This window comes from Ochotona curzoniae, unplaced genomic scaffold, assembly GCF_017591425.1.
Source record: "Ochotona curzoniae isolate NIBS_2020 unplaced genomic scaffold, NIBS_Ocur_1.0 contig_883, whole genome shotgun sequence".
NCBI classification, from domain to species: Eukaryota; Metazoa; Chordata; class Mammalia; order Lagomorpha; family Ochotonidae; genus Ochotona; species Ochotona curzoniae.
Window position 1 is genome coordinate 36,730,271 of NW_024466599.1, and position 21,040 is coordinate 36,751,310.

General features: G+C 47.3%; 1 protein-coding gene and 1 long non-coding RNA gene across 4 annotated transcripts; one reads left to right on the forward strand and one right to left on the reverse strand.

Moving 5' to 3' along the window:
* Positions 1-293: 293 nt before the first annotated feature.
* On the reverse strand, positions 294-2,007 carry PCBP1 (poly(rC) binding protein 1). 3 transcript variants are annotated; one of them, XM_040993271.1, is made up of 2 exons: positions 1,203-2,007; positions 294-1,046 (listed from the first exon to the last, which is right to left on the reverse strand). In XM_040993271.1, the coding sequence occupies exons 1-2, from the start codon at positions 1,704-1,706 to the stop codon at positions 636-638; spliced, it is 915 nt and encodes a 304-aa protein (XP_040849205.1). In that variant the 5' UTR covers positions 1,707-2,007; the 3' UTR covers positions 294-635. The 3 variants fall into 3 exon arrangements, with proteins under 3 accessions (XP_040849205.1, XP_040849204.1, XP_040849203.1); XM_040993270.1 differs by having other exon boundaries at positions 294-1,112; positions 1,176-2,007; XM_040993269.1 differs by having other exon boundaries at positions 294-2,007.
* A 577-nt stretch (positions 2,008-2,584) lies between these two features.
* On the forward strand, positions 2,585-16,119 carry LOC121164895. Its single transcript, XR_005885176.1, has 2 exons — positions 2,585-3,909; positions 15,903-16,119. It is a non-coding gene; the product is annotated as an uncharacterized LOC121164895 (long non-coding RNA).
* The last annotated feature ends 4,921 nt before the right edge of the window (positions 16,120-21,040 follow it).

The following is a 21,040-nucleotide window of genomic DNA, read 5'->3' on the forward strand; positions in this document are numbered from 1 at the left end:
TGCTTCCTAACAGAGAGACGGGCAGAGGCCTCTCTCTGGAACTCGGGCAGGATGTCACTGGGAGGGGAGTGGGGGTGGGGCCAGAGCCCCAAGCAGGCCCGACCGGCCTGGGCTTTCTTTGTTGAGGGGACGGAATCTTACCCACAAGGTGAGAAGAGCCGGAGAACGCCGCCGACCGGCCGCGCCGCCCTCCCCGTCCCTCCCAACACCTACGGCTAAAAGAGGAGGAAGAAAAAAAGCACCAACAAAGAGTTGAAGATAGCAATTCCCAGCTTTTTCAAATATGAAGCATATTTTAACCAATCCATTTTTAATTCTTAAATTCTTGACATTACAGAACTAAACTGTAAATTTAACATTCCACTCTTACATTTCTTATCGACAAACAGAAATGAAATTCATGAGCCAAAAAACCCAAAACAAAACTAAAAACAGGGAAAAGCTTACAAAACTAAATATGGATCCCAGCATTAACAGCTGAACAGAGAATGTGATTTTTAAATTCTTAGCGGATGATAAAGTGTAGAAACTGAACACTTACAAATTATCTTAAAACCTGGAATCACTGACCAGAAATTACACAGTTGGATCATGGGAAAACAGCAGAAGGGGGTTATGCGGGAACCTACTCCGTTCTAGCTGCAGCCCATGCCCTTCTCAGAGGAAAGCCTGGCATTGATTAGATACTGGGCCAGACTAATGCTGGCGGCAGAGCCAGTGATAGTGACCTGCCGGCCAGAGGAGCCCTCCACCGGGTTGGCAATTTTGATCTGGGCCCCCGACATCTGGCGGATCTCATTAATGTTGGCGCCCTGGCGCCCGATGATGCAGCCGATTAAGTTATTTGGAATGGTGAGTTCATGGGTGGTTTGAGTAGATGCATCCAAACTTGCCCAATAGCCTTTCACCTCGGGAGAGCTGGAGTCAATTCCCGCGAATCCGGTCCCGCCGTGCATCATGGCAAAGTGAGACTGTTGTCTGGCCACCTGGTTGAGCTTGGCCAGGTCGAGCGGCGAAATGGTGTGTTGTCCCTGGATCGAGTAGGCGTCGAGCGGGGGTCCCTCCAGGTCGTGGGTGGCGTGCGGGTAGCCCGCGGCGTCGCTGCAGCGCTCCTGGCCGCCGGCGCAGATGACCGGGGAGCTGGCCGGCATGGGCTGGTACGGGATGGTCATGACCCGGGCCTGCGGGGACTGCGAGAGCGTCTCCAGCATGACCAGGCAGATCTGCTTGACGCACTCGGTCACCGACTGCGGCACGCCGGCGATGGTGATGGCGCGCTCGGTCGAGTTGGGCAACATGTCCCCCGCCACCTGCACCTGGGCCCCCGTGCTCTCGCGGATCTCTTTGATCTTACAGCCGCCCTTGCCGATGAGGGAGCCGCACTGGGTGGCCGGCACCACCAGGCGCAGGGTGACTGGGGGCCGGCTGGCCGCCGTGCTGTTGGTCATGGAGCTGTTGATATCTTCCTCCAGCTTGTCGATGATCATGGCGAAGGCCTTGAAGATGGCATTGGTGGGGCCCGTGAGGGTGATGATCCTCTCCGGGCAGTTGCCCTCCGAGATGTTGATCCGCGCGCCGCTCTCCTCGCGGATCCTCTTCACCGACTCCCCTTTCTTGCCGATGATGCTCCCCACTTCCTTGCCGTGCATCAGCAGCCGAATGGTGAGAGTCACGTTGAGTCCGCTTTCAGTCACCCCGGCATCCATGGCGAGCGGCGGGCGTTCGGGGGAGTTGGGCTCGTTACGTGGTCAAGTCTCTGGGGCGGCGGGCGGGCGGGCGGGCGGCGGCGGCGGGGGGAGGGGAAGGGTAGGCCCGAAACTGCCGGCGCGAGGCGAGCGAGGGCCGCGGGGCTGAGCGGGGAGGCCGCGGCGGCGTCGCGGGCGCGGGCGGCGGCGGCCGAGGGGGCGAGCGGGGCCGGGAGCGGCGGGCGGGCGGGTGGGCGAGGGCGCGGCGCTGGCGACTCCGGCGGCAGCCTCGGCGCTCTGGGCGGGGCGGGAAGCCCGCTTTCAACCCCGCGCACCCTCTGACCCCGGAAGTGCTTGCTGCGGAGGACCCCTGGCAAAAAAAAAAAAGATGAGGACCCGTCTTTTTTTTTTTTTAGGTCACAAGATTGCGCCAACTTGCAAAAAAAAAAAAAATAAATAAAGCTTTGAACGCTCTGGTCGTGATGAGAAAGCACACGGGGCTGCAGAAGCTGGGAGTCCGGCAGCGTTTTAAAGGGACCAAGGATTGAAGCGGTGAACGGGCGCGGGCGGAGGAGCGAACGCTGCCGTGTGGGGGAGGACAGACACGTATTCTCTTTCCGGTCTTGGCTGCAGAGTTTCTATCAGGAGCGACGCGGGCAGCCCCGGCCGTCACTGCAGGCGGTAGCCGGGACGCCGCGGGTTTAAAACGTGCGCGTGAGGCGGCCAGCGCGCGTGCGCGAGGGTGGAGGGCGCCGGGCGGGGCCGCGGCCGGCTTCCGGGGGGGAGGGGCGGCCGGCGGGCGCGCGCGCGGGCGGCGGGCACGTGGGGGGCCCTTCGTCCCCGGCGTCCGGGCGCCCGCCTGGCCCCATCCCCCACCCCCACCCGCGGCCCCGGCGGCGGCCGCTGCGCCCCGAGACCCAGGCCCCTGCCGCGGCCGAGTCTCGGCTCCGGGCCTTGCTGCAAACTTGGCCATCCAAAGAATGGCGTCCATTTACATAATGCTTTGTTTGCGTTTTGCAACTCTGCTTTCGGTTAGACCCACAGCACCCCCACCTCCTGCCTTTGACTGTTTGGGGTCCCCCCCGCCACCCCACGGCTGACTCGTTAGAGTTGGGGGCAGCGGTGTGGGGGGTGTGCGGGCCCCGCGTGTGGAGGGGCTTGCGGCGCCGTTGGAGCGCGGCCGGGAAGCCCTCTCAGCCTTTCCGCCTCCGCGCCCCGCGTCTCCGGGGGCGGCCCTTGGCGGCGTCCGCCATCTTGCAGCACCTTCCCTGCCGCGTTGCTCGCGCAGAGGAAATGTCGCTCGAGACGCCGGCGCGTTCGAGTTAACGGTTTTTTTACCCTCCCCATCCCCCGCATTTCTTCCTCCGGCTAAGTCAGACGAGAACGGAGCTTGTGCTCGACGTTCGTCAAGCTTCCTCGGGGAAAGGCTAACGTGGCGCGTCCCCGTTTCCCCCACCCCCCGCTTTAACCCACGCGGGCGGCCGCCATGTTTTCTGATCACAAAATGGCGACACGTGGCCTCGATCTGTTCCTAACGAGAAGTTGGGGTGGGCCCGAAAGCTCTAGAATGCACACCCCCGCCCTGGTCCCTCCCCGCACCACAGGTTTTATGATCACTCGGGATGGAGTCCTACAGTTTGGTCCAAAGCCCGCTGGATCGATTTTAATCCGTTCTCCAGCCCCTTTCATTTGAAACGGGAATGCCAGTAACTGAAATGGGACATAGTATTGGTTCTCAAGCTCTGTTAAAATTTGGTGGTGAATAATGGGATGCAGTACCAGGGAGTAATTTGGGAGCCGCTGACCACTCCAGCAGGAAAGCATTTAGAAATCACTGCTTTTAAGAAATAATACGGGAATTTCTTACTTTCCTAGTTTTCCTGGCATTTTATAGATTGATGTACAGGAGGTTCCCAGAGAGGATTTTTATGAAGGTTAAGCTTTGTAAAGTGTGTAGGGCATTTGGGCTTTTATTCACAGCCCAACTGGCCCATGTACCTCAGTTTACTACGGTTGGTATTCACTGTGAGTCTAGAAAATTAACGTGTTTACTGTGATCTTAGGCATTTGGCTGATACCATGTTTTTAACTGTGATCTTCTGAGGTAGGTGGTATCATCTGTTTCTCTCTTTCTTTTTTAAAGCAGAGGAAGATAACAAACATGAAGGGTTTAAGTCAAGGTCACACGTGTCGTACATGGAATCCAGACCTGAATTTCTTCCTGGTGAGCACATTTCTAGATTTTGCTGCAAATCAGGCTTTTTAGAGTTTAAATGCTATTTTCAGCGTAAAGGACAAACTTGAGGAAAGCTGTTAGGTGATCTTCAGATGTAGCCTGCAGTGTTTGTATCTGTTCAGGGGCTTTTTGTGAATGACACCTGTCAGGGGCTCCCATGGGTTTTGCACGGTGTCTGGGAGAGGGCTGGGGAGTGGAATGATTCAGCCGTGGCCGCAGTCCGAGGTGTTGGTCTGGCCTTGCCTGCGGCACACTTGCGTTTCCCTGGCTTTGGGGAAGCACTTAGTTCTGTATAAGTCACTTGCTTTCCGCAGATACTCCTGTCTTCCCCACCGCTGTAACCTAACAAGGTAAAAATACTGCACCCTGGCGCCAAGCTGCCATTTTTTCTGCAAATATTGACAGTGTGTGACCATTTCGGGGTCTTAATAGCCTGTGGACCCTTCAGTGTCTCCGACAGGCCTCTGCTTCTGTGGGTGGCAGACATGGAACCTTTCTTGTCTTTGAGGCTAAAAAAGTGTTTTCACATTGTTTTATGCAACGTTGTAAGCTTCCTTCACATTAGTTCAGTAGCACATTTTCTGAATTTTAGTTTTAGATTTATGATGCGTTTATTTGAAAGGCAGTTCAAAGACGGATGGAAAGACAGGTCTTTCGTTGGATTGTTCCTTCCCCAGATGACCATAATAGTTGGAGTTGGCCCAGTGCTAAGCTTGGAGCCAGGAGGAGCGTCTGGATCTCCCAGGTGGATGCAGAGGCCCAGCTGCTGTTGTTTTCCCAGGAGTATTATCAAGGAGTTGGATTGAAAGTGGAGCAGCTAGGGCCTGGCACAGTAGCCTAGCAGCTAAAGTCCTTGCCTTGCACATTCTGGGATCCCTTATGGCACTAGTTCTAATCCTGGCTGCCCTGCTTCCCATCCAGCTCCCTGCTTGTGGCCTGGGAAAGCAGTCGAGGATGGCCCAAAGCCCTGGGACCCTGCACCCATGTGAGAGACTTAGAAGAGACTCTGGACTCCTGGCTTTGGATTGACTCAGCTCTGGCCATTGTGGCCACTTTGGGAGTGAACACACACACACACCCAGAAACAGAATGTTTATTTTATTTATATATTTGTTAAGATTTATTTATTTTTATTGGAAAAAGAAGGAGAGACAGGGAAATCTTCCATCTGCTGATTCATTCTGCAAATGGCCTTAACAGCTGGAGTGGAGTTGAGCTGAAGCTGGGAGCCAGGAGAGAGGAGCTTCTTCTGGGTCTCCCACATGGGTGCATGGTCCCAAGGGTGTGAGCTCTCCTTGACTGTTTTCCAGGCCACAAACAGGGAGCTGGATGGGAAGCAGTGCCATCAGGATTAGAACTGGAACCCATATGGGATCCCATGCAAAGCCAGGACTTTAGCCACTAGGCTGCTGCGACGGGCCTGGAAACAGAATGTTTTTAAGGTAGTACGTGTGTGTAATACAATTGGGCAATTTTTTTAATTAAAAAAAGGACACATTATAATTAGAGTGATTAAAACCCATTTGTAGGTTGTGAGCATTGTATAGATTTAGTTCTTACAGAACTTCCTGAAATGGGCAGTGGTGTTATTTTTGTTTTACAGAAGCACAGAGATGTGAAGGGATTTGCCCATGATCATAGATGGGGATGAATGGATTTAAATTTTTGCACCAGGGATTTGGCATGATAGCTCAATGGTTAAATTCTTACCCCTGAAGGAATGCGAGCCCATTTTGTCAGTGCTTTGTGTTCTGGTTGCTCTTTTTGTGATGGAACACCCGCTTCTGGCCTGGAAAAGCAGTAGAGGATGGCTCAAGTCTTTGGCCCTGTACCTACCCGGAAGACCCAGAAGTAGCTCTGGTGCCTGGTTTCCGATCAGCTTGCCCTAGCTGTTGGGGCCATTTGGGGAGTGAACCAGTGCATAGAAGTTTCTCCTTTTTGTGTAAATCTGATGTGTCTTACCAATAAAAATAAATATGTATTTGAAAACATTGTTTTTGGAATGAAAAAAACCTATTTTTTAATTCCACATCCTACAAGTGGTTTAGGATTTGAATCTGAGCAATCTTAGCCCAGGTTTGTTTTTTTTGTTGTTAAAGATGGTTCTTTCAAAGGCCAAGTAACAGAGGGGGAAATGCAGAGCTCTTCTGGCCCACAGTTCACTCCCAGATACCACAAAGGCAGGGCTGAAGTCAGGAGCCAGGAATCCAGCTAAAGCTTTTTTTTTTTAAGATTTACTTTATTTTCATTGCAAAGTCAGATTTACAGAGAGGAGGAGAGACAGAGAAGATCTTCCGTCTGTTGATTCACTGCCCAAGTGACTGTAATGGCTGGAGCTGCACTGATCCATCCCAAGCCAAAAGCCAGGAGCTTCCTCTTGGTCTCCCATGTGGGCTCAGGGTCCCAAGGCTTTGGGCTGTCCTCAAATGTTTCCCAAGCCACAAGCAGGGAGCTGGATGGGAAGTGGAGCAGCGAGGATTAGAACTGGTGCATATAGGGGGTCCTGGAACGTGCAAGGCGAGGACTAGCTACTAGGCTACTGGGCTGGGCCCCTTTTTTCTTTTATAAGTTTTATTTTTTATAATGATGCATGGTAGATCAGGGTTGGAAGGATTGAGGTTTAGGATAAATTGAGTGTACTCATTGCTTCCAAATTTGCTATTTTTTGTAAAGATTTATTTATTTTTATTGGAATGTCACATACAGAGAGGAAGATCTTTTGTCTGCTGAATCACTCCCAAAGTGTCCTCAACGGCCAGAGCTACACTGATCTGAAGCTAGGAGCTTGGAACCTCTTCTAGCTCTCCCATGCAGGTGCAGAAGTCCCAAGGCTTTGGGCTGTCCTTGACTGCTTTCCCAGGCCACAAGCAGGGAGCTGGACGGGAAGTGGAGCTGGGATTAGAACCAGCAAGGACTTTAGCCACTAGGCTACTGTGCTGGGCCCTAAAAGTAGAAAAGGCTTTTATTGAAGACAGGACAGCATAGTAAGAGGATAGTAAGGGTTATACTCAAAAAGTGAGCATGGGTCAGAGAAAAGATTTGGCCCATTAGGCGTGGGGAACAACTTGTTTATACTGTTTGTTGGGATGGACCTTGCCGATGTGCGAAGACTCATGTCTATTTTGATAAGGTGACTTTGTGCAGAAAACCTCTGGTTACAGTGTATGAGCGTGCTGATGTGGTACAAACTGGGAGAGGCACTGAAGGCATTTGGAACTATTCTGACAGGATGATTAAATTGTTTTGGACCCGGCACAGTAGCCTAGTGGTTAAAGTCTCACCTTCCATGAACCAGGATCATATATGTGCACCAGTTACAGTCCTGATGAGTGAACCAACAGACGGAACATCTTCCTCTCTGTCTCCTTTCTTCTTTGTGTGTCTGACTTTTCAATAAAAAGAAATAAATCTTAAAAAAAAATAAGTTGTCAGGTTTCCTATTAGATATTTGTGCGGTTTCTTACCAGGGTTTTGGAGTGAACTGCATGTGTCCCAATGATCTAGCAAGTTTTAACATTTCCCGTATGAGAAACCCTGGACTGAGCTCCTGGCTGTGGCCTGGCCCAGCGCCGGCCGCTGCAGGCCACTGAGGAGTAAGCCGGCGGGTGGGGGCATGGTCTCTGTTTTACAAATAAATGAAAAAAATTTAAAAATTATAAAAGTGATAGAAGAGGATTAAGCTGTTAGCATGGTCACATCTCACATTGAGTGCCTGGTTTACGTTCCTGCTACTAATTCCTTTTTTAAAAAAGTTTTTATTAAGATAAACATAGAAGATTTTGTGTGTTCCACAGGGATAGCTCCAAGAAGACAACCATGTTTGCCTCATTCTTCTGCCCCCCACCCCGTACCGCTCCTTCCCTTTCTTCATACGTTTTTTTTTTTTTTTTTTTTTTTATTATTTTTTTTTCATTGGAAAGGCAGATATACAGAGAGGAGAGACAGAGAGGAAGATCTTCCGTCCGATGATTCACTCCCCAAGTGAGCGCAACGGGCCGATACTATGCCGATCCGAAGCCAGGAGCCTCTTCCGGGTCTCCCACGCGGGTGCAGGTTCCCAAAGCTTTGGGCCGTCCTCTGCTGCTTTCCCAGGCCACAGGCAGGGAGCTGGAAGGGAAGCGGGGCTGCCGGGATTAGAACCGGCGCCCATATGGGATCCCGGGCGGCAAGGTGAGGACCTTTAACCACTTGCGCCACCGCGCCGGGCCCCTCTTCATACGTTTTTGTAGACATGATTTTAACCTACTCTGTAATACTCGCACAGGCTTATTTCACCAGTAATCATAGTCAGTAAGTACAAAGTAGGAAGAGCACATTTCCACTGGAGTACAGCTACAGGCTGGAAACCGCGGTCATATCCCGAAGTGACCATCTCATTTCCAAATAGTGTTTTATGTTTTATATTAGGTGCTACCTGCTGTTATACTTTTTTTTTTTTTTTTTAAAGATTTATTTATTTATTTTTTTCATTGGAAAGGTGGATATACAGAGAGGAGAGACAGAGAGGAAGATCTTCCATCCGATGATTCACTCCCCAAGTGAGCCGCAACGGGCCGATACTATGCCGATCCGAAGCCAGGAGCCTCTTCCGGGTCTCCCGCACGGGTGCAGGGTCCCAAAGCTTTGGGCTGTCCTCGACTGCTTTCCCAGGCAACAGGCAGGGAGCTGGAAGGGAAGCGGGGCTGCCAGGATTAGAACCGGCGCCCATATGGGATCCCGGGCGTGCAAGGCGAGGACCTTTAACCACTTGCGCCACCGCGCCGGGCCCTGCTGTTATACTTTTGATCCAGCTTCCTGCTAATAGGCAGTCTCTGTCAGTGTCAGATGGGCAGAATATAAGGCGGAGGGCATTGAAGGGTATTCCAGGCAAAGGGAGCAAAGGCTCAGAGATAGATCACAATCTGCTCACAAGTTGTAGCTGTTTGGGGCCAGCACTATGACACTTCTCGTGACCCTAGCATCTGTGTGAGCGCTATCTACTGGCTGCCCCTTATCCTTTGTTGTTGGTTTTTTTTTTTTTTTTTTGTATGTGTTAAGATTTATTTTTATTTGGAAAGTCAGATTTACAGAGAAGAAGAGAGATGGAAAGATGATCCAACTGCTGGTTTGCTCCCTAAGTAGCTGCCAGTGGTGAGAGCTGAGCTGATCCAAAGCTAGGAGTCAGGAGCTTCTTATCTTCTTCCATGTGGGTGCAGGGTCCCATGGCCTTGGGCCGTCTTTGACTTCTTTCCCAGGCCACAAGCAGGGAGCTGGATGACAAGTGGAGCAGCCAGGACATGAACCAGCATCCATATGGGATCCCGGTGCATGCAAGGCATGGACTTTAGCCACTAGGCTGTCTCACCGGCTCTGCTGTCCTGCTTTCCATTCCGATTCCTGCTAATTCAGCTCAGAAGGGAAGGAGATGGCCTGTGTCCATGGGTCCCTGCCACCCATATGGGAGCCTCAGTTACAGTTCCAGGTTCCTGGCTTTTGCCTGGCTCAGTCCTGGCAATTTGTGACAAATGGTGGCCTGTTTGGGGAGTGAACCAATAGATCTCTCCTCCTTCTCTTCTTCAAGTAATTTGTTATTTTAAATATTTATTTTTATTGGAAAGTCAGATTTACACAGAGGAAGAGGAAAAGGAGAAAGAGGTCTTTGATTTGTTGGTTTACTCCTGGGGTGGCCTCAGTGGCCAGAGCTGAGCCGATCTGAAGACCGGAGCCAGGAGCTTTTGCTGAGTCTCCCTCACAGGTGCAGGGTCTCAAGGCTTTGGGCCATTCTCTACTGCCTTGTTCAGCCACAAGCAGGGAACTGGAAGGAAACTGGAGCAGCTGGAATACAAACTGACACACATATGGATCCCAGTGCACACAAGGCAAGGACTGTAGCCACTAGGCTAGTGCATTGGGTGCTTCAAGTAATCTTAAAAACAAAACAAACAAAAACAATTTCAGAGAGTTTAAAGAATATTTTCATTACCTAATTTTTAGTGATTATTGTTCTACCTCATTTGCAAATTATTGAAAGTGGAACCCGAGATTGTTAAATTGGCTGTCCAGTGGATTCTTCTGCTTGGGTATGTTAAATAGCTTTTTGAGTTAAACAGACTAATTCTGGAACTTCTTTCAAATCTGTTTTCCCGGTGGTTTCTCCCATCTCAGCTTCAGGTGTATTGACTAGTGAAAAGAGTCTCCTGGCCTCTGCCCTTCTTGTCTCCACCTAGTCCCCTGCAGGTCCTGAGAGTGTCCCCTCAGAGTATGTCCTGAATCTGAGTGCGTCTCACCACCTGTCCAGGTGCTGTTGCAATACCCTTGTAAATGGGCTTCCTCTGTTGGTCCTTTTCACCTGGATTTATGCTTGTGATCGTAATCCTCTGAGTGTGTGTCAAATCATGCCACCTTTCTTCTGGAATCTGTCTTCCCTGAATTAAAGATGGTGTCTTTGCCATAATCTGCAAGGTGTTTGGATCTGCAGAGCTGCCCTTCCAGCTGTACTGACTTCGTTTCCTGCCGCTTTTCCTTGTGCTCTGGCCGTGCTGGTTTTTTCATTTGCTTTGGAATCCAGAAGTTGGGGCCCATGCAGTTTTTTACCCCTACATGAAACACCAGTCGTCTTGATAGTATGGTTGCCTTCCCTCCCTTCTTCAGGTTCTGTTTAGCTTTGTCCTAGTAAATTATATATTCCTTGACCATCCATTCTCTCTCTTTATTCATTTTTATTGGAAAGGCAGATATACAAAGAAGAGGTGAGACAGAGAGGAAGATCTCCCCTAGTGGCTGCAACAGCTGGAGCTGAGGTGATCAGGAGCCAGGAGCTTCTTCCTGGTCTCCTCTGTGGGTGCAGGGTCCCAAGGCCTTAGGCCATCTTCTACTGCTTTCCCAGTCTACAAGCAGGGTGCTGGATGGGAAGTGAGGGCTACTGGGACATGAACCAGTGCCTATAAGACAAAGGACTTTAGCCACTGTGCTACTGGCCTGGGTCCCATCCATTTTCTTTAAAATAAAGGCTTGTCTCTGTATTTCCTGTTTTTCATCTCTGCTTTATTTCCCTACTCCTCCCCATGACACTTCTACTTGATGTATTATTTGTTGATTTATTTGTTATTTAGCTGCTGCTTGCTGAGTTGTGCCTAATTTGTGCTAGGCATTTTTGTAGGGACTCTCTACTATAGTTTATTATTTTTACCCCTCAGAATATGGATTTCATAATAGTTGGAATATTTTTTTTTAAGTTTTGTTTTGTTTATTGTAAAGTTAGAAATACAGAGAAGGAGAGAGAAACAGGGTAGTATCCGTTGAGAACCTTTTATATTGTCATGTACTTTACATGGTTTCTTTAATACTTAAAGTATCTTTTATTTTTAAAATATTTATTTGTTTTTATTGGAAAGACAAATCAGATTTACAGAGGACAGACAGGTTTCCATGGAGTGATCCACTTGCCAGGTGGCCGCAATGACTGGAGGTGGGCCAATCTGAAGCCAATCTGAAGTGGAGCAGCCAGGACACAAGCTGGTGTTCATGTGGGATTGCAGGACATGCAAGGTGAGGATTTAATCACTAGGTTGTTTTGCCAGATCCTAAATTGTCTTAAGAGAATAGTAGAGGGCCCCAGCGCAGTGGCCTAGTGGCTAAAGTTCTTGCCTTGAATGCGCCAGGAGCCCATATAGGCGCTGGTTCTGGTTCTGATGGCTCCACTTCCCATCCAGCTCCCTGCTTGAGGCCTGGGAAAGCGGTCAAGGATGACCGAAAGCCTTGGGACCCTGTGCCTGCGGAAGAAGTTCTGGGCTCCTGGCTTCAGATTGGTGCAGCTCCATCTGTTACAGTTACTTGGGGAATGAGTCAGCGGATGGAAGATCTCCCTCTCTGTCTCTCCTCCTCTCTCTATATATGACTTTGTAATAAAAATAATTAAATATTAAAAAAAGAGGTTAGTAGGGTCAGTTTTATTTTTCCTACCTGAAAGATGTGAAGAATTATCGAATAATGGGCTAGAGATAAGGAGGCTTATGAGCTTGTCTTGATCCTGTCACTAACTTGTTAGATCCTGCATTTCTTGTTTCTTGATCTTTTCTTTTATAAGATTTTAAAAAACATTTATTTTATTGGAAAAGGAGATCCGATTTACAGAGAGAAAGACAGATAGAAAGATCTTCCAGCTGCTGGTTCACTCCACAAATGGTTGGAATGACCAGAGCTGATCTCATCTGAAGCCAGGAGCCAGATACTTCTTCCTGGTCTCCCACGCAGGTGCAGGATCTCAAGGCTTTGGGCCGACCGCAACTGTTTCCCAGTCTACAAACAGGGAGCTGGATGGGAAGTAGAGCAGCTGGAACACAAATTGGTGCCCTATGGGATCCTGGCGCATGCAAGGTGAGAATTTAGCCACTAGGCCATTGTGCCAGGGCCTTTCTTAGCTTTTTAGTCCTCAGTCATTAAACAAAGGGATTGTTCTAGATTGTTCTGAGTTCCTGTCAAACTCTGATGTTCTGTGATTGCTCATAGAGACTAAGGAAAGTGACACCTCCTCAGCTCCTTCACTTGAGGCAGTGGTGTTTGTAAGATATACAGGTGTGTGCTTTGTGCAGGCTGCCCAATCCCAGAGTCAGGGCTGAGCTGCTTCCTGGAGAAGGCCGAGTTGGGCTTGCTCTTGATGCTGGTTGTCAAGGGAACTCAGTCTCTGACCAGCAACAGACAGGAATGCTTTGGTTGAGACTTCAGTACAGTGACCAAAGCAGACAGCCCGCTTAGGGCTTATTTTCTACCTCCTCCTTGCCCTCCACACCTCTCCGTTCCCTTCCCACTTGAACACTTTTATATACCATGTCCTGTTTTAGTACTTAGCAAACTCATTTACCATTTAGCATGCAGTGTCATCTTTTTTTTTTTTTTGAGATTTATTTTTATTGGAAAGTAAAGTATACAGAGAGGAGGAGAGACAGGTAGGAAGATCTTTTGTCTGGTGATTCACTCCCAAAGTGGCCAAAATGGCCAGAGCTGAGCCAATCTGAAGCCAGAAGCCAGGAGCCTCCTCTGGGTCTTCCACACGGGTGCAGCGTCACAAGACTTTGGGCCTTTCTCGACTGCTTTCCTAGGCCACAAGCAGGCAGCTGAATGAGAAGCGGGTCTGCCGGGATTAGAACCAGCACCCATATGGGATCCCAGTGCATGCAAAGCGAGACTTTAGCTGCTAGGCTACCACACCAGGCCCCACTGTAATTTTTTGAGATGAGATAGCTAATTGTAAATTTACAAATAATGAGCTTGAGGTAAATTGAAACAAATAACTTGTGCATGTATACTCAAGTAGAATGTACTGTCAAACATACTTTTGGCTACTAGGTTGTTCTTTCTGGGTGAAAATAGGAGGAAGATCCTTTAAGTACTATTGTTTGTGTTTTACTTAGGATGATGATACACTCTTTCTTTTATTGTTATGTTTTGTTTTTATTTATTTATTTGAAACAGGGAAAGAGTTCCTGTCTGTTGGTTCACTCTATAGCAGCAGCCAGGATTTGGTTTGCTGAAGCTAGGATCAGCCATAAGGCAGCAGGAGCCCATCATTTAAATCATTGCCACTGTCTGCTTTTCAAAGGTGGAACGCTGTCTTCAGGAGCTAGAGCTGAACCTCAAACCCAGCTCTTTTTATTCCTTGTATTTTGTATTTAATTTTATGATTGATTTTGTTTTAAAGATTTATTTATTTTTATTGGAAAGTCAGTTATACACAGAGGAAGAGAGATGGAGACGAAGATCTTCCGTCTGATGATTCATTCCTCAAGTGATCGCAATGGCTGGAGCTGAGCCGATCTGAAGCCAGGAGCCTGGAATAACTTCTGGGTCTCCCTTGCAGGTACAGGGTCCAAAGCTCTTGGACCGGGCCTGGCGCGGTGGCGCAGTGGTTAAGGTCCTCGCCTTGCATGCCCGGGATCCCATATGGGCGCCGGTTCTGGTCCCGGCAGCCCCGCTTCCCTTCCAGCTCCCTGCCTGTGGCCTGGGAGGGCAGTCGAGGACGGCCCAAGGCTTTGGGACCCTGCACCCGCGTGGGAGACCCGGAAGAGGTTCCTGGCTTTGGATCGGCATAGTATCGGCCCGTTGCGCTCACTTGGGGAGTGAATCATCGGACGGAAGATCTTCCTCTCTGTCTCTCCTCTCTGTATATCCGCCTTTCCAATAAAAAAATAATAAAAAATAAATCTTTGAAAATATTTTCTCTAAAATAAAATAATAATAATGTTTATTATAATATATTAAAATTATTATATAATATGATATATAATATATATAATATTTATAATAATATAAATATTTATTATAATATAATATTTATTATAATATAATTATAATATATTAAAATTATTATAATAATAATGTTTATAATAATTAAATAGGGTGCTGATGTTCCTAGGGGATTGGCACCATGGGGTCCTTCCGGCAGCATCTGGCCCCTAGGCTGGCAGCAGCACCACTGAGATGCTGTGTTCCACCCAATTCTGGGTCTATCAGTGTGTCTTGCAGAACCTTGAATCATTAAAGATAAACATATTTAAAAAAAAATTAAATAAAAAAAAAGCTCTTGGACCATCCTTGAGTGCTTGCCCATGTCATAAGCAGGGAGCTAGATGGGAAGCGGGGCTGCTGGGATTAGAACTGGTGACCGTATTGGATCCTACTGCATTGAAGACAAGGACTTTAGCTGCTAGGCTACCCTGCCAGCCCTGGACAGAGAAGTTTTAACTTCTGAGTTTAACATTCTCCTACAGTGCCTGCCCCTTTTTTTAAAAAAATAAAGATTCATTTATTTACTTGAAAGGCAGTGTTACAGAAAAAAGGAGAGGCAGAAAGATCTTCCACCCACTGGTTCACTTCCTGAATGGCTACAATAGCTAGAGCAGAGCTGATTCAAAGCTGGGAGCCAGGAGCTTCCTTTGGGTCCTCTACATGGGAGCAGGAGCCCAAGGACTGGGGCATCTTTTACTGCTTTCCCAGACTCATTAGCAGAGAGTTGGAGCAGAAGTAGAATAGCCAGGACTCAAATTGATGCCCATATGGGATGCCAACACTATAGGCAGCAGCTTTACCTTGGTATGCCGCAGTGCTGACCTCTGAATGTTTGACTGTTAGAGCTGGAAAAAGCCAGTGAGCTGATTTAATAGTCTTCCTGGCCTTCATTCTGCCATCCTGTTAAGAAATGTTTTGTTGTTCCCCTGACAAGGGATCATTCAAGTTCTATCTGAGTATTTCCATTGATGACATGTTCATCACATCTTGAGAACATTATTTTATTGTTTGATAGCCCTTAGTGATAGAAAGTTACCTCTGTTTTTAATTGAAATCTAGTTGAAACATCTTATTAAGCCAGTCTCTCAAAATCACACAGTGTAAATATAATCCATTTTCTGTATACCAGTCTTGTGAGCCTTCCTATTTATAAGCTGTATTTGCAATTTTGTCATAATATCTGAACCTGCTTTCCATTCCAATTTGTGTACAGAAACATTCTTCGCTTCTCAGTGTTTTACAAATACACAGTAACGGGCCCGGCGCGGTGGCGCAGTGGTTAAGGTCCTCGCCTTGCACGCCCGGGATCCCATATGGGCGCCGATTCTAATCCTGGCAGCCCTGCTTCCCTTCCAGCTCCCTGCCTGTGGCCCGGGAAAGCAGTTGAGGACGGCCCAAAGCTTTGGGAACCTGTACCCCACATGGGAGACCCGGAAGAGGCTCCTGGCTTCGGATCGGCATAGCATCGGCCGTTGCGCTCACTTGGGGAGTGAATCATCGGACGGAAGATCTTCCTCTCTGTATATCCGCCTTTCCAATAAAAAATAATAAAAATAAATCTTTAAAAAAAAATACACAGTAACAAAACTGTGCTTCAGTTGTTAGGATTATTAAGGCACGAAGTGGATCTTTCCCACATACTTTGAGAATGAATGGGTGTACAATTGCATGTGAATGTGGAACTGGAGTTGCAGTCTCTTATACTTGTAATTTCTTAGAGGGGGACTTCTGGCCTGCACATTGTCAGAGCTTACAAAATGGCTGGAAGATTATCCGGGAACTTGAAGAACTGCATTTTCCTCATTACACCACTAGGTGATGTACCAACTCATGAACTCAGACGTCCAGAGACTTATATACAGAATTGTTTGAAAAGGCCATCAGAAGTCATCTGGTCCAACTTCATTAAAAGTTTTTCTTTTTTTTAATGGAAAGGAAAGCATGTGTTTCTTGTATATTTTGTTTCCATACTTCAAATTTTTAAAAAAGACTTATTTATTGTTACTGCAAAGTACAATACAGAGAGGAAATTCTTCCATCCGATGATTCACTCTCCAAGTGGTCATATTGGCTAGAGCTTAGCTGATCCAAAGCCAGGAGCCAGGAGCTTCTTCCAGGTTTCCGACACGGGTGAGGGTCCCAAGGCTTTGGGCCAACTTCGACTGTTTTTTTTTTTAAGATTTATTTATTTATTGGAAAGTCAGATATACAGAGAGGAGGAGAGACAGGAAGATCTTCCGTCTGATGATTCGCTCCCCAAGTGACTACAGTGGCCGGTGCTGCACAAATCTGAAGCCAGGAACCAGGAACCTCTTCCAGGTCTCCCACGTGGGTGTAGGATCCCAAAGCTTTGGGCCGTCCTCAACTGCTTTTCCAGGTCACAAGCAGGGAGCTGGATGGGATTTGGGGCTACTGGGATTAGAACCGGTGTCCATATGGGATTCTGGTGCGTTCAAGGCGAGGATTTTAGCCGCTAGACCATGACGTCGGGCCCAAACTCGGCTGCTTTTTCTAGGCCACAAGCAGGAAGCTGAATGGGAAATGGGATTCCCAGGATTAGAACTGGCACCCATATGGAATTCCAGTATGTGCAAGACAAGGACTTTAGCTGGTAGGCAATTGCGCCAGGCTCACTATGCCCCAATTTTAATTAGTCATTTTGCTGGGGAATTTTTTTGTTTTTGTTTTTGAGTTGCTTTCCTGGAAGAATTGGAATGAGTAATACTTCCTGTCTATTGGTCCAATTTTAATAAAATATCCATGTATTAATGTCTTGGTTCCATTTAGGATTTTTAAAAAAAGATTGATTTATTTTTATTGGAGAATGAGATACACAGAGAGGAGAAGAGATGGAGGAAGATCTTCTGTCTGCCGATTCACACCCAAGTGACTCTAACGGCTGGAGCTGAGCAGATCCATAGCCAGGAGCCAGGAGCTTCCTCCGGGTCTCCCATGCGGGTTCAGGGAACCAAAGCTTTGGGCCATCCTTGACTGCTTTCCCAGGCCACAAGCAGGGAGCTGAATGGGAAGTGGAGCTGCTGGGACATGAACCAGTGCCCATATGGGATCTCCTCTCTGTATATCTGACTTTGCAATAAAAACAAACTAAATCTTTAAAAAAAAGTGGAGCAGCTGGGACTTAAACCAGCACCCATATGGAATACTGGTATCGCAGGTGGCGGTTTTACTGCTATGCCACAGAATTGGCCTCAAGCTTGGAATTTTTTTTTAAAGATTTATTTTATTTTTATTGCAAAGTCAGATATACAGAGAGGAGGAGAGACACAGAGAAAGATCTTCCATCCGATGCTGATCCAAATTGGGAGCTTGGAGCTCTTCCGGGTCTCCCACATGTGTACGGGGTCCCAAGGCTTTGGGCCATCCTCGACTGCTTTCCCAGGCCACAAGCAGGGAGCTGGATGGGATGCGGAGCTGCCGGGATTAGAACCGACACCATATGGGATCCCAGCGCGTTCAAGGTGAGGACTTTAGCTGCTAGGCCACGCTGCCGGGCCCCAAGTTAGATATTTTTAAAAGCAGTTTTGCCAAAGGCAGTGTTATGTTGCAGCAGCTAAGCTGCTGCTTGTGATGCCAGCTTCCCCTGAGAGCCACGTCCCGGCTGTTCTGCTGAGGCAACTGAGAAAGCAGCAGTGGATGCCCCAAGTCACTGGGCCCATCACCTGTATGTGAGACCCAAATGAAGTTATAAAAAATTAGTTATTTTTTTTTTTTTGCCAAGAGTTTATAGGGAGTTGAAAATGAGGAGTTGCTATATTCATTACAAATAAAATGTGGCCTTATTCAAAGAACTAAAGTATTAACCTTAGTTAATTCCTAGTCTTTACATTTTTTTGGTAAGATTTATTTATTTCTATTGGAAAGGAAGATTTACAGAGAGAAGGAGAGACAGAGAAAATTTTCCATCCACTGGTTCACTCCCCAAGTGGCCACAATGGTTGGAACTGAGCCAATCTGTAGCCAACATGCCAGAAGCTGCTTCTGGGTCTCCCATGAAGATGCAGGGTCCCAAGGCTTTGGGCCAGCTTCTACTGCTTTTCCAGGCCACAAGCAGGGAGCTGGATGAATGAAAGTGGAGCAGCCAAGACACAAACTGCTGTTCATATGGGATCCTGGCATATGCAACGTGAGTAGTTTTAGCCACTAGATTACCACGTTAGGCCCTTAAGTTTTTTTTTCTTTCTTTTTAATGATTTATTTTTATTGGAAAGTCAGATATACAGAGAGGAGGAGAGACAGAGGAAGATCTCCCATCCATTAATTCACTCCCCAAGTGGCCACAATAGCCACTGCTCCGCTGATCTGAAGCCAGGAGCCCAGAGCCCCTTCTGGGTCTCCCATTTGGGTGCAAGGTCCCAAAGCCTTGGAACATCCTCGACTGCTTTCCCACGCCACAAGCAGGGAGCTGGATAGGACATGGGGCTGCCAGAATTAGAACCAGTGTCCACATGGGACCCCAGTGCATGCAAGGGAAGGACCTTAGCCGCTACGCCACTGTGCTGGGCCTGGGCCCTTAAGGTTTTAACTTACTAAATCTACCCCAAAATTATTAAATGGTGGTGAACACCTGACCTGTAGACTACCAGCTTTGTGAAATCATTTGGTCTGGCACTGCCAAAGCAACCACTGGCAGGAGTCAAAGTTCAGTAAATCTACTCCAGGCTGATTTTCATGTTGATAATTTTGAGTTGTTCAGGAATGATATTCTAAATATACACAGGGCCACTGACAGAAGAAGGTCTCCACCTCTGATCGGAGTTTGATAACAAGAAAGTTGTTTGAGTACTTGGAAAACTAGGTGTTTAATAGGGCTGGATATGGTTAAGTTTGGTCATGCCCTGTTGTTAATATTGGAAACCATAAACAAGGTGAATAGCATCTGAAAGCTTGGAGACAGATATCATAAGCTATGTCTTATCAGTGGTCTGGTTTCTGTTTTATGTTCCAAACTGGGACCCTTTTCTGCTGGGAACCACCTGTTCTGGATTTGTTGATCTTTGGATTTTCCCTGCCTGTAGTTCCTTTCAGTTTTGATATGAAACCTGCTGCAGAGGGTGAGGTCAGGTGTGGAGAGGACTTTGACAGCTCACATTGGATTGTTTTCTTTCCAGAGTTGTGTGGCATGTGACTACGTGAGGTGTGAGGCCCAGCAGGCTGTCATAGAGACTAATTGATGGTGAATCAGCTGTTGGGTAAGGTCTGGACAGTCATCGCTTTGGGTTACCAGGAAAACACAACCAAATACATTGTTTTCCATCTGCATGAAGTTGAAAGTTAGGAACACAGTCATCAGAGTTGCTCGTGATCGTGTTGCTGAAGCAGGAAAGGCTTTATCTCAGCTTCTTCTCTCCTTGTTTGTACAATCTCCTTTCTAGCTTCCTCCTGCTCTTCAGCTGCTCATCCTTTGTGCTGTGCCTCCTGGAATTGGTGCTTTATGATGGGGTTCCTCTAGCTTTTTGTGACACATCCCCACCCCACCACAAACCCGCTCTTCACAGAATGCAGATTACCCATCTTTTGCTGGAAGCCTGGTTTATACCATATTAATGCAACGTACTTGGAATCTTTACCAATGCAAGTAGCTATTTCTTGAGTTTACCCCTTCCCCCTGACTTTGCCTCTCTGACCCCACCCCTATTCCCTCACTCCAGCTTTTCCTATAACTTCAGCCAGCTTTTCTCAGAGGTTTGTGTTGATTAGCACAGTCACCGGATCCCTGATTTCCCCACTGCCTTTTTCTAAGATTTACTTATTTGAAAGAGAGTTAAGGGAGAAAGAGAGGTAAAGGAAGAGGATTTATTTTTTTGAAAGGTATAATGACAGAAGAGAGACAGATGGAGATGGACAGATTGACAAGTATGATCTTCTGTTTTCTGGTTTACTCCCCTACTGGCTATAACAGCCTGAGCTGGACCAGCCTGAAGCCAGAAACCGGGACTTCTATGCAGGTCTCCCACATGAGTGGCATCATCTGCCTCTTCCCATGAATATTGCCAGAAGTGCAAAGTCGTTAGGAGTAGAGCTGGTACTTCAGATGAGATGCAATAATCTCCTAAGTGGTGGCTTAATCCACTGTGCTACAGCTTATTTTAATTCTTTGCATAGCACTTATCAATCTATGATTTTTTTCCTGTTTTTTTTTTTTTTTTGCATATTATAGTCTCTTGCATTCAGAATTTGGTTCTTGGCTCCTCCTTCGCTTACCCAGTCATCTTTGTTAATTCCAGGATTTACTGGGGTGTGCCATCTAACATGCATGTCTGTCTCCAAGTCACATTCATGGAAACAGGGTAAACCTAGAGATTTATTGAGAGGATGTGTGTGCTGAGGAACTAGGTAGGCAGTCTGTCTACTCCAGGTGGCTGAAGGTAGGGTAATTGAGAGTGGAGTGCAATCCTAAACAAGGAAAGAAGTGAAAGGCCTGAGGGATAGGGTGAGGCAAAACTGAAACAGGAAGTTGATTCATTAGGTTAGAAACCTAAAGAATTAGGATCGTGGGTGGAGTAGTAAAAAGGAACAAGACAAGCAATTCAGGATCATCACAAATAATCTTGGGGATTACTTCATTCACCTTTATTATTCTTACCTCTTTAGTCTGCAACCAGTTTTTGGGTTATAGGATGGATTAGCTACTTGACATAAAAGGGTTTAAGTGAGTTGCTTACTACTTTCTTTGTGTTTTGAATGCTATTTACTTTAAAATCAAATCCCCAGAAATCGCACCTTATTCCACTGCTTCCTATCCCAATTTCTGCTAAGATTCTGCCCTTTGTGTTTTAAAATATATCAAGGTCAGGTAAATTATCTTTCAAGCAAGTTTCCTGGTCAGAAGCCTGAA